Here is a 16,396-nt window from a genome sequence, read left to right as displayed (position 1 = left end):
ACAGCATCTGGTTTAAGTTTGCCATCAAGAATACTGGCAAACATTTCTCCCCATTTTCAACAACAACAACATATTTTTAGCACCACTGAAATGAAGTATACCTAAAATGTATATACAACATGTGATATGAACAAAGTTCACCCGTGGGCATTTTCTGAATCCAAATTTGGAAATTGAACTGTGATCCAAGTTATCTCTTTATCCTTTTATTAGTGGAGATGATCTCATCATTATAAAGCATAAAGAAAATACCATGTTAAAACCCTTTCATTAACATCGTTCAACAGATGAAGCATGGGCAGACAACTAAGGGCAATCCTATGTTCTCGTTCAACTTTGTGAAAAACAGGTCTTGCAATGTAGCTAAATTGCAGCATAAATAAAGACAACTTGTCAATCCATTCGTATCATTTTAATACATAAACAAACAATCATATGTTAACACAATCTTTTCAATACCGGTATGCATCAAATTTTCCAGTAAGGTATCACAAACAGTGGAACAAACAAACAATTCACACACACATACACTTCCATTTCAAGTGTGTTATTCTATGGGAATGTAAAAAACATCTATAACAGGAATGCTTGAATTGAGAGAAACTAAATGATGGGTGTCACAGTTTCCCACAGTAACTACCATGAGAAGCATGTAGTTGTTATTTTAAATGGTAACGTTATACACTTTTAATAGTAAAATCGGCTTTAACAAATGTAAGGATTATGATAACTAATACTTATTAACATTTATATTCGATATTCCAAAGTTTTACGTAGTAAACTTTAGTTTGGAATGTTCAGTAAGTATATTGCTGACCAAATATATGAAAATTTGAATCAAAGGGTGAAATAAGATGAAAGCCACAAGCTCAAACAAAATATATTTCAATCATGATAAGCAGAAATTATTTTTTTGTTAATTGTAAGTCATACATCATTTATAGTCAAAATAGACTATGAAAGTATTAACTTTGGTTCACATCAAACACCGCAGTCATTCCCACAAAGTTTTTCAATAAAAATATATTGATTGCTTACCAGATTAAAACCAACTATGCACAAAATCATAAGGCATTTAACTCCACATTTGAGTACAATAAATAAAGAAAACAGGAATATTGCACTAACATAGTATAATACAGTAAGCATGATCAGACGGAAACTATGAATACATTAACAAAACGAAGGGAAAAGGGATTATTAATTGTAAATGATTCGTGTGTAAACACCAACCAAAGACCAAAAGAAGTCTTTCATGTCTTTATAAACATTATTGTCCAACTTCTGTACAGAAAATGAACGTATATTTTTGTAAGTCTAAACACTTTATGATTAGAAACCTGATGCAGCAATTATGACACTTTTTAACCTCAATTTGTTTATCATTTAACACCATAACCACAGATTTCTCTTAATAACAACACCAACACAGAACTACTTTTCCATCCCATGGACGAATAACACATCAAAGCAGTTGGGGAGGTTTAAGTGCAGGTAGGCAGGAGTCGACACAGTTGATCCAAAAGTTTGCACAGGAAGTGTGGTACTGGTTCCCTGCATAAGAGAGCATGGCCAATGCCCCGCTCTTGCCCCTCTCAACGCTAAGCAGGCACAGTCCACATGAAGCAGCCTCATCATAGCAACCACTGTAGTCCAGGCTAGCAGGGTCAGGCTGAAATTATACTCACACAAGTAAACAATACAGATATACCTGAATGTGTGTAAAAGATACTTAACTACATATGTTTTTCACTATACTTTTACTTGTGCTAATTCTATGTGGACACATGTAAAAAAATTGAAATCCAAAACAAGCAGAAAATGATCTCGCTACAAATAAATGTTCACATGCCAATTAAAAGAATCAATCATTAAAGCCCCATGTACGATCATAATATTCCCTCACCATGACAGATCCCCCGACAAGGAAGGCTGTGAGGTTGTTCCAGGCAAGGTCTATCTCCTTCAGCATTCCACCCAGCTTCTCATTCCCCATACCTGCAATATTCAGGTAAGCATGGCCTTAAATGGTTTCATATTTTCATATTTTCAACAACCTTATTCCAATCAGATGTTTCATGTTCCAGGAAAACTGTCCAAATTTCTTATTTATTCCTCACAAACACATTTTCACCTCTTTTACAACATTTCAAAGGTCTAACAGAAGCAACAACATTACAATTTACTATTTACTACTGTTGCCTGTACTATTTGAAAGACTTGCAACTTAAACAGGCTTCTTCATGTATACTGCTTGCTTTTACATGTACTGTATACAGCTAGCTACTACATTTATCGTATACAGCTTGCTAATACATGTATTATATACAACTATATATAGCCTCCTACTACATGTACTCTGTACAGCTGATTACTACATCCATTGTATACTGTTTTTATTACATTTGATAATACATCTATAAATATTAATATTATATTAAGGCAACTTTTTTCCACTAACCTGTTTTCTTTATCGCTTCTGTAATCTTGCACACAACTCTGTAGATTTCGATCACCCCTGAAGGACAGGAAATAGGAAAGTTAACATTCAAAGTAGTTAACATTCAAAGTAGCAAATAAACGTACAGCAATGAATGTCAAGATGTAAGTAAACTCAATGATTTTTCCTGAAAAACAAATAAGATCTTAAAATAATTACAAAATGATCTTCTGATCTTTAAAGATCAAAACGATTTCCAAATGAAACCCTTCCCAATAATTCATCATTAATGTTATAGACATAAATGTTCTTTTATTGCCATCCCAAATCGCCTCACCTTCAATGTACTCTGCCCCCTGCTGAGAAGCAATGACCTCATTACACACGTCTGAGCTGCTGATGGAGTTGAAAACATCATTTGTCTGACATATCATCCGCAGACAGCTGTCCAGGCAACGACCCCACTCCAAGCTAGGCTTGTCTCCTGACTGATAGCACAGATTATACATAGAAAGGTTGGCATTTACTAATTTGGTAGAAAAAACAACAACACTTCATTCAAAGAGCCTTAATTAAACAATACACCTTTCAACTTTTATTATAAGTGTCACAGCCTCAGAAACACACTTTTAAAAGTGACTGATTTTGCTTAACAAAATTCATTACCTGTATTTAAACTGTGTACAAATATACATATTTCACTTAAACTTGAAACACAAGGATCATATCCTTGTATGTTATAGCCATCCAGTATGTTTGTACTTAACATTATGTTTTGTGTGGAACTTACTGAAGGTTCTGGTGGCAGTATGGCACTGTATCTGTCTCCGAGCACTGGCAGGCTGCTGGCAACCTCCACCTCAACTGAAATACATTTATTTACAATTTTTAAACAAAACCTTTCTTTAGTTTTCAGAAGGAATAAATATCCAGATACATGTTATTATCATGAAAAATAAGGAAATTGTAAAACCTGGAAAATTAGTTTTCAAAAGCATATTAAGATTAAGTATAATCGGTATAGTTAATAGATGGTACAGATACCTGTTCACATACCTCCTTTCTCGACAGTACTCTCAACATCCCAAGCAACCTGACCTCCAGCAGACCCATTCTGCTCCCCATCTTGACCACTGGGCTTGCCAAGACTGGCATTGTCCTGACCATCGCTGGACACCTCCTCCTCCTTCCTCAGGTCCAGACTGTCCAGAGACTTGGATGGAGGGATGATCTCCTTACCATCCACACTTCCCTCCGTGCCCACACACTCGTTACTGGACTGGGACTGAGAGTCATCTCCTTTCACACCCTGTATGTTCTTGTTACTGATGAATTCAAGGCTTGCTACAGACTGGGAGTCTTCCTTGTGCTGGCTTATGCCAAGTTTCCCTTTAAAGAGGTCAAAATCTTTGGATGCGACACTGTCGCTGTCATAGTCTGATTCATGAAGGTTTGGATCACTAGCTTTGCTTTTCAGTTCACCTGTGGATTTACTTTTGCTGAGATCACCTGTCGTCTTTTTGTGCCCTGAAACAACAAATGTGTTGTTTGCTCCATACAAGCCATACATTTTCTTCTTTTCTTCATTATTATGCTTCATAAAATCATCAAAATCATAACCCCTGGAATAGTCATCATTCTCTTCCTCACCGAAGTCATCCATTGGTGGCGGTCCAAACAGATGATCATCATCAGGCTCCAATGTTTTAACATCTGAGGGTGTTCTAGACTCCAGAACCTCTGGAGTGCTAGCAGACTTTGGTATGCCATGAAGCCTTTCCATACACACTGATGAAGTGGTTTCTATAGGACCACTGTCTTGGACCAACTGGGGTGTATAATCATCATCCCTGCTTTTCACTGTGGGTGCTGGATCTGCTTTCATTTTAAACAAACCCAATATTTCATCAGGATTGAGTTTATTCTTCTTAACATTGACCATATCGGAGCCAGATGCCTGCTGGGTACTCTCCGAAGGTGGATTGTTGCTAACAGGAGCTGAAGAATTGAAATCCTGAAAGTCAGCCCAGTCTCCTTCATCAGTTATAGTGTTTCCAGCATTTTGACTTAAATCATGATTCACTGAACTATGACCACTGCCACCGCTTGGTAATGTGTTGTCAGGCATTATTCCTAAAGTGCTTGAAGAGCCTGTTGCTGGTGCATCCATTAAGGCAGCAGAGTTCTTTGAATGTCCTGTACTTGAAATGGCAGCATTGTCTGTTGAATTTGCAGGGCTTGCACTAAAATCAGCCCAGCCATCATCTCCATCATCAGGAGCTGTGCTAACTACTTCTGTCTCTGTTGTAGGGGCAGATAACTCTGTGGAGAAATCCAGCATCCTCAATTCAGCATACTTGTCTTCATCCCCAATGAGATCTCTAACTGGAGTAGCAGTCTTGTTGGCAGAAGCATTTGCGGTGGAAGGGAATGGTGCAGAGTGGAAATCGGCAAAGTCATCATCAGTGCTAGGCTGTTTGGGAACCACCTGTGGAACTACAGGCCTTTTATTTATCTGTTGGTTCATCCCAATGTTGCCTTGCTGTGGTGTCTGGCTCTTAAGAGGCAAAGGAGCAATCTTCGGAGGAGTGGGTGTGTTCCCAGGGGTGGCTTTGCTCACATGTTTCGAGATGGGCCTATGTAGAGGGCTCTCCTTATCCTGGTCCTCTTTCTTCTTCTGGAACTCATCCAGATAGTTCTCAAAGTTCCTGAAGTCATCGTTGTCTGACTGGTCTGTGCTGAATGTACTGTCTGAGGGTTTGCTGTCTGCTGACTTGTAGCCATCAAAGTAGTCATCATCAGGACTGGCAGCTGCACAGTGAGAACGAGATATGATTTATTTCGAGACAGCAAAAAATAGAAACAGTGCAATATAAGCTTTGGTGAGCTTCTGACAAAAACAGCTGTAAAGACCTAGATAAAGCACATGTATTAAAACAATTGTTTTTTTTAAGTTTAAAATATATTTGAAAGACTGCTACATGTATTCAAAGAGTTATCAATTTTCCCATTCATGAAACTGAATTAACCAAAAAAAGAGGAGAAAAAGAACAACAACAATCTAAACAAGAAAACTAAAGACTCACTGGTGTTGCACTTACTCTCCGAAGAGTCATCACTGCCCATGCCAAAGAAGCTCTCGACAGTTGAGGACTTGAGGTGTTCTGGTGACATACCCACACCTACTGAGCGCGCTGTTGTCTGAACACTTGCTCCAAGTCTGTCACATATGTGTACATGTAAAAACTTTTGCATAAAATTTTCTCCTTTCTGTTCAATTTTGTTTTCAAAAGATTACTTCAGCTATGACACCAACTGGTTTAATAGAACAAGAATTTGTAATTATAACAACCAGAAGTAACTCCATAAATAACAAAAGGATACTGTTTGATGGGTAAAAAAAATACTTTCTTAAAATACTTTCTTATTATTGCAAAAGTTATCTTCATCAATAATCAGTTGGCTTGAGTTCCACTCCAAATCAACAAAGGAGCAGCATGAACGTTTACAAATCTTTGGTAAAAAAACAAAGAGTGAGACCAACCTCTCTGGTGGTTTCTGAGGAGTAGTCTGCGTCTGAAGGGTGGGTGGGGCAGCCTGGAAGTCAGCAAAGTCATCATCATCCACTACATTGCTGGACCCCCCTGGTGTTACTCCCCCAGTGGGCAGCTGGGTGACTGTCAGGGTGGCGGGGGCAGATGACTGGTTGCCATGGAAACTAGTTGTCAACCCCACTTGGGTATGGTGCATTTGAGGCCCTGCTACTAATGTACTGGTTTCCTGACTCATAACTGGTTGACTGTTGTTAGGTGTTGACATTGGCATGCCTGCAGAATGTGCCAATACTCCAGTGTTCACAAAGCCAGGCATAGCAAGCATGCCACTAGTTCCCTGGAACAAGGGACCTGACTGAGGTGGGGCAGGCTGGGCCACAGAGCCAGTTCCCAGCATAGGTGCACTTTGGGACGAGACTGATGTCACGTGTGCATGCTGGGCCACATTACTGGTGCCCGGCTCACTGGGGGTTGGTCCAGAGGGCTGGGGACCGCCAGCTTGCAGAAATGGTACAGGACACTGTGGTACTTGGAACAACATTTCCACTGTCTCCACCATCATGTTGTTCTGTAAATAATACAACACTAACCACTTAACAAGTTAAGCACTAACAGAACAAGACAACTAGCACTGACAGTTAATGAATGCGTGATTTACTTAATATTGAAATGACTGAAAGAAAATTAGAATTTTTGATGTGTATGAATGGAAAATAAATATGCTATAATATTGATGTCAAAATATTAAGATTTCGTATAAACCCCATGTCACCTGTGTTAATGCAATGACTGCCAATAGCTGTGTGAGTTCAAGCTCAGTGAGCTGGCCCGGGGTTACACGGTTGCAAATGCCCCACAGTCTACCTAGCAACTCCTTGTGTAGGCCACTCATCATCAGGATTGGATACAAGCGCTCTGTGCTGATCTCACCATCACTAAAATTTAAGTTAGTCACAAGGACCATGGTAATAACAAGAGCTGTCACAGAGACAGCTTGCTTGACTATTCTGCCACTTTCCAGTGTAAGGATTGAAAAGTTTTGGCGAAACATGCATTGATCACTGTTAGATTAGATTTCAATGCAATACATGATGTGCTAAGATATTAACATAAAAGTGGTTTAACCAGAATTTTTAAGTCTAATAATAAACGGCCATTATTTGCAAAATACAGTTATCTAACTTGGTTATTTAAATAGGTTGTGTGGTTGAATACCATTGTATAAAGTCTCAATGCAATACATCAAGTAGTTGCTGAGATATTATCCTATGTGTGCTAACATGCAAGACCTTAACCAGAATTTCTAAGTCGCATAATAAAGGGGCAAAAATAATATAATATAAAAGATAGAGTTATCTTACTTGATTAAATAAGAAGGTTAAATGGTTGGGAGCCTGTGTGTAAAGTTTCAATGCAATACATGATGTATTCACTGAGGTATTGACATAAAAGTGGCTACATGCAAAACCTTAACCAAAATTTCTATGTCGAATAAAAAAGAGCCATTATTTGAATTAAATGCAAACTAGAGTTATCTTACTTGATTATTTAAGTAGATTGGATGGTTGAGTACCATTGTATCAAGTCTCAATGCAATACCTCAAGAAGTTGCTGAGATATTAACCTATGTGTGCTTAAACGCAAAACCTTTACCAAGGTGTGATGCCGACGCTTGGGTGAGTAGTAGAGCTCTCCTTATTCTTTGAATAGTCGAGCTAAAAATTACATTCAAGGCTCATAATTTTTTTTTTTTTGAAATTGTTACTCTTAGTGAGGGGTATATATTTTTGTTAGACATATTCAGCTCCCTATGCAGTAACCTTCCTTGACTAACATTGTTATCCAAAGAAAGGTAAAATGAAAGTGTTATGTGTTTTAACTTGAACATTTGCAATAGAAGGTTAAAACATGTCACTGATGTGCCCTCTGTCCATAATGGCACACCTGGTAGTATATGGTGTGCCCTCTATCCATAATGGCACACCTGATTATATGTGGTGTGCCCTCTGTCCATAATGGCACACCTAATTCATATCTGGTGTGCCCCCTGCCCATAATGGCACACCTGATTGTACATGGTGTGCCCTCTGTCCATAATGGCACACCTGATTCATTTATGGTGTGCCCTCTGTCCATAATGGCACACCTGATTTGTACATGGTGCGCTCCCTGCCCATAATGGCACACCCGATTGTAAATGGTGTGCCCTCTGTCCATAATGGCACACTTGATTTGTATAGTGTGTGTCCTCTGTCCATAATGGCACACCTTATTTATATATGGTGTGCCCTCTGTCCATAATGGCACATCTTATTTAAATATGGTGCGCCCTCTGTCCATAATGACACACCTGATTGTACATGGTGTGCCATCTGTCCATAATGGCACACCTGATTCAGTTATGGTGTGCCCTCTGTCCATAATGGCACACCTGATTTGTACATGGTGCGCTCCCTGCCCATAATGACACACCCGATTGTAAATGGTGTGCCCTCTGTCCATAATGGCACACTTGATTTGTATAGTGTGTGTCCTCTGTCCATAATGGCACACCTTATTTATATATGGTGTGCCCTCTGTCCATAATGGCACATCTTATTTATATATGGTGTGCCGGCAGCCCACTGTCCATAATGGCACACCTTATTTAAATATGGTGCGCCCACTGTCCATAATGGCACATGTGATTGTATATGGTGTGCCCTCTGTCCATAATGGCACACCTAATTCGTAAATTGTGTGTCCTCTGTCCATAATGGCACACCTTATTCATATAATTATGGTGTGTCGTCTGTCCATAATGGCACACCTGATTCGTATATGATGTGCCCTCTGTCCATTATGGCACACCTGATTGTATATGGTGCATTCTCTGTCCATAATGGCACACCTGATTCGTATATTGTGCCCTCTGTTTATAATGGCACACCAGATTGTATATGGTGTGCCCTTTGACCATAATGGCACACCTGATTGTATATGGTGCACCCTCTGTCCATAATGGCACACCTGATTGGTATATTGTGCTCTCTGTCTATAATGGCACATCTGATTGTATATGGTGTGCCCTCTATCCATAATGGCACACCTGATTCATATATTGTGCCCTCTGTTTATAATGGCACACCTGATTGTATATGGTGTGCCCTTTGACCATAATGGCACACCTGATTGTATATTAAGTGCCCTCTATCCATAATGGCACACCTGATTGGTATATTGTGCTCTCTGTCTATAATGGCACACCTGATTGTATATGGTGCACCCTCTGTCCATAATGGCACACCTGATTGGTATATTGTGCCCTCTGTTATAATGGCACACCTGATTGTATATGGTGTGCCCTTTGACCATAATGGCACACCTGATTGTATATTGAGTGCCCTCTATCCATAATGGCACACCTGATTGGTATATTGTGTCCTCTGTCTATAATGGCACACCTGATTGTATATGGTGTGCCCTCTAACCACAATGGCACACCTGATTGTATATTAAGTGCCCTCTATCCATAATGGCACACCTGATTGGTATATTGTGCTCTCTGTCTATAATGGCACACCTGATTGTATATGGTGCACCCTCTGTCCATAATGGCACACCTGATTGGTATATTGTGCCCTCTGTTTATAATGGCACACCTGATTGTATATGGTGCACCCTCTGTCCATAATGGCACACCTGATTGGTATATTGTGCCCTCTGGTTATAATGGCACACCTGATTGTATATGGTGTGCCCTTTGACCATAATGGCACACCTGATTGTATATTGAGTGCCCTCTATCCATAATGGCACACCTGATTGGTATATTGTGTCCTCTGTCTATAATGGCACACCTGATTGTATATGGTGTGCCCTCTAACCACAATGGCACACCTGATTGTATATTGAGTGCTCTCTGTCCATAATGGCACACCTGATTGGTATATTGTGTCCTCTGTCTATAATGGCACACCTGATTGTATATGGTGTGCCCTCTAACCACAATGGCACACCTGATTGTATATTGAAAACCCTCTGTCCATAATGGCACACCTGATTGGTATAATGTGATCTCTGTCTATAATGGCACACCTGATTCATAATGCTCTTTGGGTTAAAACCATTGGCCATTATCAACAAGATGTGTGGTGCCCTCGGTCCATAATGGCACAACTGATTGTAATGTCCTTCGGGCTACAACCCTCAGCCATTATCAACAAGATGTGTCATTATGGACAGAGGGCAAACCAGTGCCATCTATTAACCTCAAAGTATTTTGAGAAGACAAGCATAGTGCCAGGTAGAAAAATGCCACATAGATTTGACTGAAAGTTAGAATCAAAGTTAAAGGCTTAAAGAAAATCAACACCAAAACTAACATTAACAGGAGCAATACCATCTATATCTTTATAACAGCCAGGTTTGATTTTGAAAATGACCCAAATGCAAACCTTAACCATGACTAACAACAATTATGGGATCACAATAGCATTAAACGATCACTTCAGATCATTGAAATTCAACTTACACTGAGCAAGCCTCGTGAACCTGCCTATAGATGGGATGTTGTTGGGTGGATTCAGTAAGCCAGGCCGGCGGTCGACTCAGGCGCCTCTGTCTTGGTGGTTGAGCTTTCACCACTCTCCTCTGAGCAGCTTCACGCTGCTTAATCTCTGGAAAACAAAAACAAAAAGTTCAATACATGTATAAAATGTCATAAAAATTAAATACAGAAAACATGCATACAATTGTTTACACCTTAAATCACAAAACTTAATAACTCTTACACTTGATTGTAGCCTCAATAACAGTTTTTAAACAAAGATAGTGTGAAAAGAAATGATGATATAAAGGAATTTAGGTTACAACAATTTGCATACAGAGGAATTCTCTACTGTTATTTAACCACACCTGTAGGCCATTTCAATAAAGGATTTTAGCCATTACTTCAATTGCCTTAAATCTGTATAACGTCACAAATGGCAATTACATCCCCCCAAAAAACATTTGCTCACTTTTGTGTTCATATTCAATGCTGGCTTAAGTTCAAATCACATAAATTTGTAGCCAAATAATGGAACTATGGTACTTGGATAATATTAATTTACGGCTCAAATCAACTAGGATTCTCAATTGAAACGCCCATCCCCCCGTCCCCCCCCACACACACTTGCGCCATTTTCAATCAACATCTTAAATTGATCTTTAAGTAAGGAGTTAAATCTTTATTGGACTTTGAAGGTATATGGCCAATGCACTAAATAAATCAGGCTATTAGGAATCATCAAATTCAACCATTTTATTGAGTACTGCCCCTATTTAAATCAAAACTCTACCTTCAGAAGAGAAGAGCTGTGTAAGTTCCTCACTGTCATTCCAGGTACGAGCGCACCGGCTTGCCTGGTGCATGTGGGGCCCCACATGGGGCTGCTCCATGGGGTCAATCTCCCGTAGCGTCCTTTTCTGGAATCCCTGCGTCTTTGATGGCGCTGTCAGGTCACAACTCTCCATCATCATCTTGGTGAGGTCTATGGAGAATGATACACATTTATTTTTACAAATATCAAAAGGATCACAAAGTAAAAACCAATGTCACGAATGAAAGCATGGAGAATAAAATTTTGCTTGGGTATGTTTCACATTTGGCAGATATATCCAAATATATTTTTCTTTCAAAATACCTTTTGTTTGAGTTTTACTGGTGGGACTGGTTGCTATTGTAGCTGGAGCATGACTAGTGTTCCCTGTGCTGGGCCCCTGTACACCAGGTTGACCCATGACCTCTGTGAGGCCTCGTGCAGGGGCTATGTTGCCTTGATGACTTGATACAATGTTGCCAGTGGGGTTCAAATTGCCTGACGTACTTGGTCCCCCAAGAAAATCTCCAAACCCGTCATCCACACTGCTTGCTGGAATTGACACATGGCCTAGGTTAGAGTTAAACAAGAGATGTCACAGTTAAGTGAGAGAAAAAATGCTGCCAGAAGGCTTTTTTGAACAGATGGCCATTAGTATTTTGACCTGTCTGTACAGATAGCCTTCAGTATCTAACATATTTCTATGGTGGCTTATCCTACGTTCCCATGAAGTTTGTAAATATTTATAAATCAATAAAGGGTCATATAAAGATTATGAGTAAAAATCCCAAGTTGATCTAAACCTTTAAGCAAAATCCAACATGCGCAAGTAATTGTTTGTCTTTTTTTATTCGTACAAAAACCTTCCCCAACTGGGATCTACCACTACACAGAAATAAAAATACACAATCTTAATTGGTCTTCAATCTAATAATAAACATAGAGATTAAAACAATAATCAATATTAGAAAAAATACTACAAACATGATTGAACATCTTAATTAAAATGATTAATAATAATAACTAGAATGAAATTTAATAGTATCAAACATTCATTATAATACGCAATAAGCATTACAAAAACTTTTATTAACCCCAATTTTAGTTTCAAAATTAAATCCAATTATCCACTTTAGGATTTTTCACCAAAACAATTATATTTTCAAAAGTATGAACAATTCACTAAAAAATATAAAAATAATATCAATATAACAAATTACCGAATGGTATTTGACAAGCTGCGTTCTTTAGTGCAACCATACAAAATACTTTAACTTCTTTAAAAATCCTACATTTTTTCTGAACATAGTGACTCCTATCCAAAGTCATCCTACAGTACCTGTAGGTTTTGGTGGTGAAGGCTTAGGTGTTGAGGATGTACCAAACACAGAGTCAACCAGTTTAGTAGGATCTAGAGAGCTAGCTGAGGCCCCTGCCTTGCCAAACTGCTTTAGTTTGGCCTGCTGTTGCATGAAATATTTCTCCTTCTCTGATGGTCGACCCTGCCCGGTGTTAGGCCTGACTCTTTGCTGTCCTGGTGGTCTCCTTCAAATGGATGTAATAAAATCATCAATTATATTTTATGAACTTGTAAACGATATTAATAGTTTGTCAAACAGTTTAAATCAAACAACAACATCAGCAATTACAATATCCCTAAAGAGGTTTTACCTAATGGTCTGTGAACTTGCTCATACAATTTTGTTTATGTTAATCATAATGTTGAAATTTAACAAGAAACACCAAAATGCAAAGAAACCAGATTTTCTATGATTGACTGAAGAACTTCAGCCTTCATTGTGAGATTCTGTTTTAACTGTGTTTTTTTCATTTTTAGTGTTTCAACCATTTTTTTGAATGTTTAAGTAACAGTTACCTTGACCTTGACCCTAGGGACCCCAAACACAATCCCATGAAAGGTCTCAATAAACTCTTCCTATGTACCAAGTTTGGTCGCAATATGTCAACTCTAACTTAAGTTATTCAGTACCAACAGGTTTTCTATTTTTGTAACAGTGACCTTTACCCTAGGGGCCCCAAGCCCCAAACCCTCCCAGACACACACACACCAGTTCAATTACCCCGTTTTTGTGGAAAACCTGGTTTAAATTATTTAAATCCAATATTTTATTAAAGATACTAAATAATAGAAATTTATTAACATTAACAAAATTACAAAACCAACATGTATGCTTGTTGACTTTGGTTCAAAGCCTGATTGTAGGATGGTGGGGCAACATTTGGTCGCATCCTCATTCCTGCCATCTGAAAGAGTCGTACAATAATGTTAAATATACATGTACCAGTATGTATTATCCATATTAAAAGAATACAAATACATATAAACAGTAAGTAATTTGCAAAAATAATTACTTCTTAAGCATTTTGATAGCATTTAGAAGTAAAGGTAAAATTTATTTCAAGCGGCAAATGATGAACATGTAACATATGCTTTATAGATTTTAAGACACAAACTTATATATAAATGACCAGTTTTTAAAACCTACTGAGTGTATGTGATAACTGGTTTGGCAGTACTATCATTGATGGATAAGTGTGAGGGTTTTCTGACCCAATTTTGGGCCAAAATTCTGCCACATTCCCAAAACTAGAACATATACTTTCTTTTGCAAATATGAAAATAAAATTCCCAAATTTATTATTATTATTTTCGATCATTTTATGAAGATTTATTCAATTCCATCCAGTAGTTTTCAAGAATTATGCTTGGGACAAGAAAAAGTAACAAAGGGCAATATCTCTCTGATAAGCTGAAATAGAGTTATGGTTCTTGTATTCCACATTTCCTTTCATTGTGCTTTACCATTGTATGACGTTTAATTTAATATCATCCAGTAAGTTTTCAAATTATGCTTTGGACAAGAAATAGTAACAAAGGGTAATAACTCTGTAATTAGTTGAAATAAAGTTATGGTTCTTGCACTCTACACATCCTCTTATTGTGCTTTGTATAAGTTTGAATTGAATTCCATCCAGTAAAGTTTTCAAGTTATGCTACGCACAAAAAAATTTGCAGTGGATAGACATAGCAACCTTCCGATCAACTGACCAACCATAGGGTGAGTGAAATATACCCCTTAAAACTTTGTTGGTCGGGAGTATAAATATAGCATTTTTATTTTATTTATTACTGATATTTTATGAATATGTCATTTTTATGATTTGTATATGTATTTATGAATTAATAGATCACCTCTTAGTGATTCCAAAAAGATTTTTTTTTTATTTCACTGAAGTAACAAGTTGATATTTTTCACTGTTTAGAATTTAAGCCCACTTTCACTTCAAAATCAAATTTCAGTGTGCCAAGGGCTGGGACACAATTTCAATGACATACTAAAATACGAAAAGATGTGATGTTCATATATAATTTGGCATGCTTTTCAGAAAAACTATGCAATATGTTTTTCACCTTGCTAACACCAAAAGTAAATATCTCATGAGTGGCATAGCTTTTGTGTGCTCACTACGTGAAATATATTTATTATTGGGATCTTACACTGAACCAAACAAATATCCTTTAGCATATTTAAATCATACTAGATCTAAGAGGTTCTACTATTTTGATTGAAAGAACTTTAAAAGTGGTCTCATTGTAATAAATATTCAATAAAAGTATATGCTAACCTGATTATTCATAACAGGTGCTGCCATCATTGGCATCTGAGTGTTCATCATGTTCCCCTGGGGCATCATCATCTGCTGTGGCCCTGAGGGCATGAACCCTGGGGGACGCATGTTCGGGTTCATGCTTCTATTTGTTGAATGTAGAAAATTCTTAAAATATATATATATAAAGAAAACATTGTTATGTTATTTCATAATTCTATATCGATTTTTATCTACATCTAAACAACAAATAAGAAAACATTGTTATGTTATTTCATAATTCTATATTGATTTTTATCTACATCTAAACAACAAATAAGGTCAAAGAAACTTATTTTAAGCAATGCCGAAACCAATTATCAATTTTAATAAAGGCAAAATTGTACATTCAATGTAGGTTTATAGTCATAGAGTAATTTTATTGAATAAAATGAATAAAACTATAAGTTTTGTAATGTTGTACTTGTTAATATCCCCCTTGATAAAATATTAACCTAAATTTCAATTATTCTCAGCTCTATTAATAGTGAAATTTGAGAAAGTTAGCACGCTCATGTTACTTAGTCTATGTAACATGAGCATGCTAACTTTCTCAAATATAGGAAAAAGAATAAACAACACCAACTGATAGCCAAATAATGTATTGCTCACTTAATCATTTTTTTTAAAAATTAACCAAATACATATAAATCCACGATTCACCATATGTCCAAATGAATTCCAATCAATACAACAGCAAATACATTTGTCATTACTACAAATAACATCAATGTCTTAATGTAAACCCCGGCTAAAATCTCGCCCTGCTGGGAAGGACAGATGGTAAAATCCCCGCCAAATGCCCCCGCACCCCAGGGACCCTAGGTAAGGCCTATTCCCCGCTATATTTAAAGTGAAGACAAAACCACCGCATTAACACGGCACTGCGGGGCCACCTGAAAGGTAAAAACGCGGCCCATTTCCCCGGCTATCCCCCCGGACCTGGAGGGCCGTGGTTACAATTGACTGGTGCATTAAGCACTTACTTTTAATTATTTATGTATAAATTGGGAACAGTATTTACTCAAACACTTTTCTGATGTTTAATTAAAAGTACAGTGCTGTGTAAGAGGCCAGGGTTCTAATGATTACCAAAAAAATGTTGATAAAAAAAATTTGCAATCAAAGTCCCAGGTGTTTGTACAATCTTTGTCATCAACTGCAAAGCTGATTGAAACCAATAGGGTACGAATATCGAAAAGCAGCCAATTTCATTAAAATCTAAAAAAACACATCATTGAACTATTTGATAAGGGTTTTAATAAGCTATCGTTTAAATTGAATATTTAGAGGAATTGTAAGTTGTTTAAATAACCTACCAAATGATAAATTTACACCTGTAAATTATAAATACATATTTTGACAGCATAATGCGGAAATGAGTACGAAAG

General features: G+C 37.6%; 1 protein-coding gene across 3 annotated transcripts; it reads right to left on the bottom strand.

The window, feature by feature from the left end:
• Nucleotides 1-396: 396 nt before the first annotated feature.
• On the bottom strand, nt 397-16,396 carry LOC128231832 (synergin gamma-like). 3 transcript variants are annotated; one of them, XM_052945049.1, is made up of 16 exons: nt 16,325-16,396; nt 14,985-15,134; nt 13,522-13,601; nt 12,676-12,881; nt 11,661-11,888; nt 11,316-11,507; nt 10,508-10,652; nt 6,767-6,929; nt 5,985-6,562; nt 5,527-5,660; nt 3,497-5,251; nt 3,231-3,304; nt 2,778-2,928; nt 2,462-2,518; nt 1,907-1,998; nt 397-1,672 (listed from the first exon to the last, which is right to left on the bottom strand). In XM_052945049.1, exons 2-16 carry the CDS (start codon nt 15,105-15,107, stop codon nt 1,466-1,468), a joined length of 4,185 nt encoding a protein of 1,394 aa, XP_052801009.1. In that variant the 5' UTR covers nt 15,108-15,134; nt 16,325-16,396; the 3' UTR covers nt 397-1,465. The 3 variants fall into 3 exon arrangements, with proteins under 3 accessions (XP_052801009.1, XP_052801011.1, XP_052801010.1); XM_052945051.1 differs by having other exon boundaries at nt 5,542-5,660; XM_052945050.1 differs by having other exon boundaries at nt 14,985-15,111.

Source organism: Mya arenaria, chromosome 4, assembly GCF_026914265.1.
Source record: "Mya arenaria isolate MELC-2E11 chromosome 4, ASM2691426v1".
Classification (NCBI taxonomy): domain Eukaryota; kingdom Metazoa; phylum Mollusca; class Bivalvia; order Myida; family Myidae; genus Mya; species Mya arenaria.
The sequence above is the reverse complement of the archived record's forward strand: the minus strand, read 5'-3'. Positions and strand labels throughout refer to the sequence as shown.

Excerpts from the sequence above, each read along its gene's own strand:
- LOC128231832 (XM_052945049.1), bottom strand. The coding sequence starts at position 15,107 with ATGAACCCGAACATGCGTCCCCCAGGGTTCATGCCCTCAGGGCCACAG. Across the intron at positions 13,602-14,984 it reads CACCTGTTATGAATAATCAG|ATGGCAGGAATGAGGATGCG; the intron begins GTTAGCATATAC and ends CGACTCTTTCAG. Across the intron at positions 12,882-13,521 it reads CAAAGTCAACAAGCATACAT|GAGACCACCAGGACAGCAAA; the intron begins GTTGGTTTTGTA and ends ATCCATTTGAAG.